The sequence below is a fragment of the Echinops telfairi genome, unplaced genomic scaffold (assembly GCF_000313985.2).
Source record: "Echinops telfairi isolate 266 unplaced genomic scaffold, ASM31398v2 ScPeMD7_7469;HRSCAF=8507_0, whole genome shotgun sequence".
Lineage (NCBI taxonomy): Eukaryota > Metazoa > Chordata > Mammalia > Afrosoricida > Tenrecidae > Echinops > Echinops telfairi.
In genome coordinates, this window is record NW_022111372.1 from 83,896,160 (window position 1) to 83,906,763 (window position 10,604).

A 10,604-nucleotide genomic window follows, 5' to 3' on the forward strand; every position below is an offset into this window, starting at 1 on the left:
GATTCAGAGTTTAAGGTTTGGCATAGTTGAGATTCTTAGATAATGAAACATAAGTCCAGAACAGCAAACACTGTTGATTTCCCAGTGCTCTCTGTACCTCAGTTGAGGCCCTTTGAGTCTTGTAATCACCGTATAATCAGAGTACCCAGAAGTTATTAGTGAACAAGGTGGCCAATGACATTTAAAAATATTCCTACCATTTAAGTAAGACCAATTTGAAGTCTGAACACTTGTAGGGTTTTTGTCGGGTCTATAAAACTAAGGTTTTTCCTTAAAGCTATCTGGGATAATAGGATCATCATGAGTTGCGGTTTCTAGAACTGAAATTAGATTGAAATCTCATCTGACCTAGAACATTACTATTCAGGCATTCAGCAGCCATTGGAAAGAATTGCCCTGATTTGAATTAGTCCCAGTGTTAGTTTCCTTTGTGTCGCTAACTCAGCAAACAAGTAGAACTTTTATCCTGCCTTGTCCTGGTCTTAAAGAGGAGATATTGGATCCACTGAGTTAGTTTGCTTCCTTGAAAACTTACAATTAAAGTTTAATCCTTACTTTGTATTGCTTCTTGTCTTCTTAGAAATATCCATGTTATTTTGAATGCAACACCTAGTACTCAAACAAATTTTATTTGGAAACCCCTGGATAAATAGATAATGCCAGAAAAGTATAGCAGATCTGAGAGTAGCATGAAGTTAATACAAAACCGGAGCTGGGACCCTCCCCTGTTGATCTGTGTTTACTCCCGATCCCGGGATCTTCAGTATGTAAGGGTATTGAAAAAACATGGCCTTTTAGGGTCCACTGCATTATTTCAATTATTTTAAGGACAAGCTCATACAGCTCAGTCATTTATTGTTCTTAAGAAATTCCTTTCAGTGATGGTGAGAACAACACATTATATTTTTTGTAGTCAAGTTTTTTGAAAAGTGTTTTAATACATGATCGCATTTTGTTCAAGTCATGCTTTCAGGAATTTGCACATCAGAGACGTTTTATAAACATTTAGCAAATCTTTGTTGCAACACAGTTCCTGGAAAAACCCTCAGAATGTTTTTGTTTGTTTTTTTATGAAGTTAAGAAAGATTTTATTGGCAGGGAAGGAGCTACCGGGAGGGAAGGGAGAGCAGAGAAAGGGGCGGGGCAAGAGCTCTCCCAAATGTATTTATATGTTGGTTTGTTTTTGTCGTGAATCAACACCTAATCTTATTCTGTGGAAAAATAACTTAGTAATTAACCAAGAATATCCAAAGCCTATTTCAAGGCCTAGAAAAGAAAACGTTTTTAGAACATTCAGCATCCAGTTTAGCTTTTGTTTTTGTTTCGTCTTGTAATTTGAGGAAAGAGAGGAGGGAGAAGTGTCTGAAGGTAGTGAAGCCAAAGGTGGCTGGTCCTCATTTAATTCTATTATACTCTGCACATGCCATTCGAATCCACCCTGTATACTGCCCCACCCATGTATACTAAGTGGGTAGATGTCAGATTATCCTTCCGATGAAATTAGGAATAATTTTCCATTACACTGAGCTGCTTTGTCCATGGTCTTACTTAATTACCTTTCAGCAGTTACTGGACTTCACTTGCCATTTATGTCTAGCATAACTTTTTCTGACTTACTAATTGCTGCTAGGAATGGGGCTGGTCTTTAAACAAACACAGCTCAAATCACAGGGGAAGACCTTGTCAGAGAAATGCATGGAGAGACTGATCTACTGTGAATACCCTTGATCCAAAGAAGTACCAGGAGCTGTATCAGCTTGCTGCAATTTCCAGTTTCTGTCACCTCTACCCCCTTGGAACAAAAACCCCGGGCAGAAACGAACTAAGGACCAAGCAGGAAATGAACATGCAAATGCGAGTTGGTTCTGATCTGGACGAAGCTCGGCTCTCCAAGGCTTGCTTGTCCCATCAACGATTTCAACTTGTCAAGACCCGCTGGTGGCACCACAACAACCTACGCTCTTGAAGTGTGTGCAGTGTTGCCGGACAAACCATCTACCAGCTGGACAAGGAATCATTTGTAACAGGTATTTGGAAACCCAGCCACCTCTGAAATCTTGTCATTGAACGAACTTTGTAATAGGGAAGACAAAATTAGATCAATCTGAAAGAGAAAGTCTTTCCAAAATCTCTTCCAGAATCCACAGTGCCTTTTTTGTTCCGTGTAAAAGACAGAGGAGAGTTGTTGTAGTTTGTTTTTCCTTTAAGTATTCTGCCAATCTCATTTAAAATTCTTCACGCTTGATTCTTTGGGGCTACAAATCTCACACAAGTATGCTGCAGGGCAATCGGTTCAGTATACTTTAACTGCCATTGCATAGGGTATTTGTTTGTATTTGGTTCACAATTATGTATGTGAACATTACACTATGGACCTGATACTGTGGAATTGCTTCTGACTCCTAGTGACCCTGCAGGAGAGAACAGTGCTGCCCCACGGGGTTTCAAGGCTGTAAATCTACAGAAGCAAAGCTGCCTGGTCTTTCTGTGGCAGAGCACCCGCGGCTCCCAACTGCTGACCTTTCAGCTCAGCCGCTGAGCATTTACCACTGCGCACACTTGCTAGGCAGTGGTAAATTTCAACAACTTAAATACCCTTTTAGAACTAGTTTGTGATCCATTTGAAGTTACAAATAAGATTAGGTAGATACATATTTTTCTGATTAAGTGATATTTCTGGTCATTAAAACTTTTTCGCCAAATTTTTGGATTTGAAAAGAAACAATGTAGTCATAAACACATTGCATACATTTTTTAAGTGTCTGTTTTTCTTCCTTTCTCCCCCCCTCCCTTTTTTTTTTTACCAGGAAGAAAAGGATTTATCTCTTATTTGGCTGATGTTAGCAGTGAAAGTGGATGTTGAACTTTTGGAAGCCAGGAGACCATGCTAGCCAAGCTGCAAGAAAAAAATCCCCAGGCACATGCTTCGTAGGGAAAGAGTGCTTAGTACTTGGAAGCCTGAATGCCAGAGCCTGCTACTGCTCACACTGAGGGTCTTCCTAAAGATGTCCAATAACATTGCAGGACAGTCCACTGGAGAAGCATTGATTTTTCAGTGGAGTATCCCACCACACCGTGGGCCCAAGGAATAGTTAAATCTGCATCGGATGTTCTGCTCTACGAAGAGAACCAACCTCAGCACGTTGATAGTTCTTGTCTGAGCCAGTAGTTCCCCCAACATCAGTTTTTAAAAGGAGTCCCATGAATTTGCTTGCCTTGACCTCCCTATTGAAGGCACATTCCTAATGCATTGACAGACAGTGGTGGTTATGCTGGTCAGTTACTGTGGTGCTTTATTCCGTATTTAAAAGTTGGCATGTGGTCACAGTTGAATTGAGGCTTGACTGGGCAGCATTTTCTTGGTGCACCCATTAACTTTCCATTCTTATTTATAGATGTGCATCACTTATTCCCTCTAGTGTATTCTGAGGATGCTTCTGTTTCTTCTATCTTTGGCCTTTGTTTCTCAGGATCTTAGCCTTCACCTGGCTAAGCCTAAAGGGAACTGTTCTGCATCTGCTCTATAGTTAGGGAATTAGGGGAGAAAAGGATGAGCACACCCATATCTGTGTCTGCAGAGCCTACATGTGGCCGTGTCTCATAAATCAGGGTGGCTGGTTTTGCCCTCACATGAAAAGACCAGCTGGTGAGTGAGAGAATATTTACCCAAAAAGGACACACAAATCTTTGGCATGATTATTGAAAACAAAAGTATACATGTGTGTAAAGAGCTTATTCTAATCATCCCACAAAAGTCATCTGAGCTAAAAAACCATGTTTGAGGTGTGAATGAATCGGAACGATAAGGTTAATACAGCATGGGACCTATTGGTCTGGGGTGAGCTAGTGGTTAAGTGGGGTAGAAGGGTTTGGAATAGATGGACAGGCTGATGCCACTAAGGAGTCGTAGCTATGAGTGGGTAAGAGATGTTTGGGGATTTTCATGTTACTGAGATACAGGCCTTTCCTTTCTTTGCCTTTCCAGCAGCAGCAGTTCTCAACCTGTGGGTTACAACCCTTTCACAGGGGTCGCCTAAGACCATCAGAAAACATTTCCAATGGTCTTAGGAACCGAAACACCGTTCCTCCATCCATCTCCAAGCGGTCCACCCACATGCAGATACGCCCACATATGAGTACCTGGCGTGATGACATCATTGCGCCAACCCCATCACATGCACTCCATACAAATACAGGTGTATGTGACAAGGTTGGATAGATAATGTACTTATGCAGACCAGTCACACATGTTGAAAGCAGCTACTGTGTTGAAAGCAGCAGTATTGGAGGTAAAACAACACTTCATAAATTATATCTACTAGATAAATGCAAAACCATCAACTGCTGCAAAAAAAATCTGCACCATAAATACTTAAACTGGATGCTGATCAGTCTTTTTATATTCAGCTGCGGTTGATGTTCGTTGCTACTTCATAACTAATTTTGCTACTACTATGATGTAAATATCTGGATATGCAGGATATATTTTCATGTTACAACTTGAATATAATTAAAGGATTGTGTTTAAGCACAAAAGCAATATGTAATTATATGTTGTGAAATATTTCTAATTACAAATAAATGTCGTGTAGCATGGGTAACAGTGTATGTGGGCGTGTCTGCATGTGGGCAGACCCATTTGGAAACGATAGAGGAGCGGTGTTTCTGTTCCTAAGACCATCGGAAATAAAGTGTTTTCCTATGGTCTTTGGCGACCCCGGTGAAAGGGTTATTCTACCACCCCCACCCCCCAAAGGGGTCGCGACCCACAGGTTGAGAATTACTGGTGTTTTTTTTTTAATGATTTTTATTGGCGGCTTGTACAATTCTTATCACTATCCATACATACATCTCTTGTGTCATGTACATTTGTTGCCATCATTCTCAAAACATTGGCTTTCTGCTTGAGCCCTTAATATCAACTCCTAATTTTCCCCCCTCCCTTCCGAAAACTGCTGCTTTAATGAACTGTATTGACTGAATTATGCCATGTATCATCTTTTGTATTATTAAAGCTGTTGTATATTATTTTTCATTAGCAAGCGATTCCATGACAATGGATCGTGTAGAGAAGAATGTTAAGAAACAAAAATATAGTGAGGAGTTTTTACAGTATGGTTTACCTCAATAATTACTGCAGGAATTGAGACACCGCAATGTGTTATTTGTTGTGAAGTTCTATCAGCTGAATCTATGAAGCCGAACAAACTAAAACGCCGTTTTGATAGCAAGCATCAGAGCTTTGCCAGAAAGGATGCCAACTGTTTTAGCAGCAAAGCTGATGGACTCAAGAAAGCCAGACTAGAACTGGGGGCAAGCACCACAAACAAAACGTAGCAGCCATTGAAGTTCATGTTTGGTGGCACTCAGAATCTCCAGAGCTATGAAACCTCACACCATTGCTGAGGATTTACTGCTGCCGGCCACCAAAGACATTGTTCGAGTTATGATCAAAGGCGAGTTTGTTACGAAATTAAGTGCAATTTCCTCATCTAACCACACTGTCTTCCGAAGAATAGATGACATGTCTGCTGATATTCTTGATCAGTTAATCCAGGAAATTAAATCTGCTCCGCTAACAATATTTAGCACCCCGCTTGATGAATGTACAGACATTGCAAACTGTTCACGGTTACTGGTTTACATGAGGTATATTAATGATGGGGACTTTAAAGATGAGGGGTGGGTTTTTTTTGTTTTGTGTTTGTGCAAACCTCTTGAAACGTCAACTACTGCATGCGATTTATTTGATACAGATAGTGCTCCAGCCATGCTAGGATGTCGATCTGGATTTCAATATTTGGTACTGAATGAGTCACCAAAAGTCACTGGAACTCTTATGATTCAGCCGCAAATATTAGCAACGAAGACGCTACCACAAGAGTTACAAGAAGTAATGAAAAGCGTCATAAGTTGTGTCAATTTTGTAAAGCCGAGCACTTTAAACTGCTGTTTTCGCAATTGCAACGAGTTGGATGCACGAAATAATGCTCTGCTATCTCCCACGGAAGTGAGGTGGTTGTCTGGAGGAAAAGTTTAAAACTTGTTTTGGAGCTTCGTGATGAACTCAAAAAGCGTTTTTTAATCAGCAAGACCATAGTTCAAAGCACTTTCAGCCATAAAAGTGAACTGCAGAAAAATAGCTTACCTGGTTGCCATCTTGAATGAGTTAAATTTATCGCTGCAAGGACCAAATGCAACATTCCTCGATTTGTCTGAAAAGATCCGATCATTCCAAATGAAACTTCAGCTTTGGCAAAAAAAAAAAAATTGGAGGAAAGTAAAATTTGCATGTCTACTTTATCTGCTTGCTTTGAGGAGCATCAGATTGAACCAGACAAAAGGATTATGATGATAATTTCTTTGAAAGAACACTTGCACATACTTGTAGAAATTTCATTGTACTTCCCAAATCTACCTGACACCCCTTTGCACTTCCAGAAGCCCGTTCACCGTCAAAGTTGAAGATGTACCTGAGCCAGCACAAGAGGAGTTCATTGAATTTATTAACAGCGATGCAGGGAGAACTGATTTCTCTACAGTGCCCTGTTACAAATTTCTGTATCAAGTGTTGGCAGTTATATCCTCTTCTGAGACTGTGTTGCGCCTTCTTCCATTTCCAACAACATATCTTTGTGAAACAGGGTTTTCCAGCGTGTTGGTGATCAAGTCTAAATGCAGAAGTAGACTTGATGTGGAAGATGATCTTTGTTGTGCTCTAGCAAAGACTGCCCCAGGAATTTCTGATCCTGTGAGAAAGAAGCTATCTCAACCTTTGCACGGACTTTGCACTGTGGCAAAATGTAGCGATGTAGCTTACTGTTGTTATATTGAACAAGATTGTTACCCATGCTACACCATGCTTCAAGACAAAATTTCATTTATTTGTAATTAAAAATAAATAGATCACAATGTATGATTTCATAATGTTTTTGTGATTTATCAGTATAATTATGTTCAATTTGGTTCTTGTTTTTACGGCTTGATATGACATCTTTTTTTTTTTAATTTTTTTTGTTTTATTAGGGGCTCAATTTTTAACAGTCCATACATACATCAATTGCCCTCATCATTCTCAAAACATTTGCTCTCCACTTAAGCCCCTGGCATCAGGCCCTCATTTTCCCCTCCCTCCCTGCTCCCCCTCTAATTATGTTCAATTTGTAAGGATGAAAATGCATCTTGCACATCAGATGTTTACATGATGATTCATAACAGTAGCAAAATTGCAGTTATGAAGTAGCAGCGGAAATAATGTTATGGTTGGGTCGCCACCACGAGGAACTGTATTAAAGGGTCGCAGCTTTAGGACAGTGGGGATCCACTGCTCTAGAGATAAAAGAAGCTGCTGTTAGATCTAAAGACCTCTTCAAACCTTCCTATATGTAGGAGTGCTAGGGCCTAATTAGAGTGTATTACATGTAGCGTTCCTTATTTCTCTCAGGTATAATACACATCAGTCTTCCAGACCATAAAACGATACTCTTGTTGAAGTGGATTAATTTTCGTGTATTTGACAAATGTTTGAACACAGTACATTTGCGGGACTAGAAATAACGGCACTGAGTGTGGTAACTAACTGAAGGATCGGTAGTTCTGTAGTTTGGGTGTCGAATGCTATCTGGGAGCCTTTAAACTGGGCAACCAGTCTTGCTTCGTCATGGGAAACAAAGCTGTTTTCGTTGTAGGTTTATGTGTGTTTTTCAAAAAATTGTGAGTGCTATTCAAATAGTCACCATTATAAAGTAATTAGTGGCCCTCGTCAATCTAAAGTTTTTACTGTGGGCATAGATTTTAACCCTTTAACACCTAATTTTCTGTTTGTTTTTGTCAGGTTTCTAAGCATGAATTGAACAGAAGAAACGAGCAGAGCAGATGATCGGAGCAGCATTTGTTTCTCCCCAAACCTAGAAATTTTAGTTCACCTGTACACTAGCCAGTGGTTATGACAACCATTTACTTGGTGTAAAGAACGTAATTTCAGTATGAGCTGGCTCTGGGCAACACTGGTGATGCCGCGTCCTGAGTTGTAGCCGCTGTAATTGTGACTATTAACTGAGATAGTGAAACATGGTGTCCAGTTTTCTATTGCATTTTTTCAAGTGGAAAAGTTAACTAAATGGTTGACACACAAATTGGTGGAGAAATTGTGCATATGCCAATTTTTTTCTTTTCTTAAAACCTTTTATTTTTGAACTACACTGCTTGGAGGTGTCATTTCAGAAGAACGGCATGAACAGTCTTCAGCCACAGTTGGTGATGGTTGTAATGCTCACTATTGTGCGTTCTTGGGGTTTTTTCCATCCCTGGGGTTTGCAAGTTGTTCACTTAAAACATTCTCAAAATGGTCGGCTTCTTGTCTGCAAGCCAGCTGATATGGTAGCAACCAAAGATTCCAGTGTTTGAGCACATGAGAGACTGCCTGCTTACCTGTGCTAGAAGGACAGCATCTACAGTGAAGACAGACAAACTTAGTGACCACTAGATTACCTGTAGGACTCTGCATTAGCCCTATAATGTTCTTGGTATTAAAGAAAAAAACATTTGTCACAGAAAATTAGTTACCATCTTACAATTGAACATGTATGTACGTTGCTTAGATAAATGTAATCACTGTAAACATCTATATGATCTGGGATTTCGTTTTTATTTTGAAATGGGAGCTTTTTTTGTTTACAAGTTCATTAAAAACTAAAAACTGTTTCTGTAAGTTTTTTAAAAACAGCAGCAACAACAAAAAACCTTGCTAACTCACTGAAATCAAGATATCGCCCCAATTTTTAATAGACTCCTTCAAGCCATTTGTTAAATATGTTCCTTTGCAAATCATTTTAGATCCAGTGTTCGCATCTATCCCCTATTCCTCTCCCACCCCCAAATAAATTCTGTAGGTTTTGGGTTTGTTTTGTGTTGTTGGTCTGAAGGGGAAGGGCAGTCTTTTTCCCCCCTGTGATGTGGAGCCACAATGCCCAGTTCTGCCACCGCCAGGACTCAAGTCTTGTCACTCCTGCTGCCTCTGACTTAACTGGGCTGATCTTCTAGGAATAAAAGCATTAAAGGGTTTAACTACACAAGGACTTGCTTTAGAATCTAGAGAAATAGCTCTAACCAGAGTCAGCTCTGGGAGAGCAACCCTGCTGTGAGGGTCACCTTGTCACTGACCTTGCCTGGCCCCACCCACTTTTGTGAGTTCTCTCTTGGGGTTTCCTCTCAGTCTTACTTGTGAGCTCATTTTCTGGCCCAAGAGGAAAAAAAATCATAAAGGTTGATGATAATTCTTTATTGAGTGGTGTAATTTATTCATTTGTAGCATGTCTGAATGAATTAAAAGCGTTTGTGTGGAAACAGCTGGGAGCCTGTTGTGTAAATGTGGGTATTTTGTACAATAACCTTGAAACTGTAAATGATAACTGTTTGGTCAGATTGTGTCAGGCTTATTTTGTGGTTTTTGTTTTTATTTCATTTAAAAGATACTTTAGCAATAATTCCATGATTACCATCTTTGCAATTAAGGGATGTCTTAGTACAGTAGTACTACAGAAATCTCTGAAAATGAGTATGAACTTTTTGGGGTAGGCAGCTTCTTTGTTTCTTTTCTATTCACCTTTGTCAATTATTTGTTTCTTGACTAATAAACCCTTTGATACTTTTAGCCCGAAGTCAGTCTCATAAAGCTATTTTTGAGTATAGTTTGTGTAAACTAAAACGTTTAGCTTTGGAAATAGCTTTTCCAGGCTGAACTCCCTCTAGCAAGATATTTTTCAGTGCTTTTATTTACTATGCACTTAGACTATGCACTTTTCTGAAATATTTTTGTAACACTTTTTTGTATTTTGCCATTTGAAAAGGTTGTGGTGTAGTTGCTTTGTAATTAAGTTGCAGATGTAAAACTGCTGTTAACTTTGTAAATCCCAGTAGAGGTGTTTGTGTCCTGGTGTACTGTCGTTCCATCTGCAGCTGGAGCTGGACCCCGCTGAACTTGTAGCTGCCATTCATTTTCCTCACAGTCCGCAAAAGAAGAATGTGAAATCCAGTGAGTGCTGTTCTTAATCCTGCCTGGAGATGATCTCATTTCACCAAATTTAAACATTGTTTTTCCACTAAAATGATGAGACAAGTTGAAGACATCACTATGAAATTGGAAGACCTCGTGACTTAAGGCTCCACAGCAGCTTATCAGCTGAACTCTAGGTTTCTGCTCTTTACTTTGTTCACCCGTGGAGGGTGTGGGGTTTTTTAAATGTTGGGAGATGGCCATTCTAACTACTGTTGAATGTCTGTGTTTGGGAAGGTATAAGAAAATAAAAGAATATCTATTAAGGGAGAGGCTGGTTATCTCCTCCCTGTGGGTGTGCCTATGCTATTCTGGCCTACCGGTGGATGTTGGGAGGTGTGCTTTGTGGACTTCTCCATGGGGTAGATGAAGAGACCGAATGTTCCAGGTATGGCCTACCAGAATAATTACAGGCTGTCATTTGTTTTAATAAAAATAGCTAAAGGGTTTTAGAGCCAAAGCTACTGAGCTGGTCTTCCCCACCTTTGCTAACTAGCAAGGCCAGGTAGTTCAGACTTCACAGGAATGCCCTGTGGAAATCCAGCAGCAG

General features: G+C 39.9%; 1 protein-coding gene across 3 annotated transcripts in view; it reads left to right on the top strand.

Annotated features, from left to right (window-relative positions):
- CSNK1A1 (casein kinase 1 alpha 1) overlaps positions 1-10,324 on the top strand; it is a 49,386-nt gene extending 39,062 nt beyond the window's left edge. For all 3 annotated transcript variants that reach the window (XM_045284931.1, XM_030888830.2, XM_004696716.3), the window contains one exon: positions 7,835-10,324. In XM_045284931.1, the coding sequence (XP_045140866.1) occupies positions 7,835-7,842 (8 nt within the window). In that variant the 3' untranslated portion in view covers positions 7,843-10,324. The remainder of the gene's footprint in view (positions 1-7,834) is intronic.
- Positions 10,325-10,604: the final 280 nt, after the last annotated feature.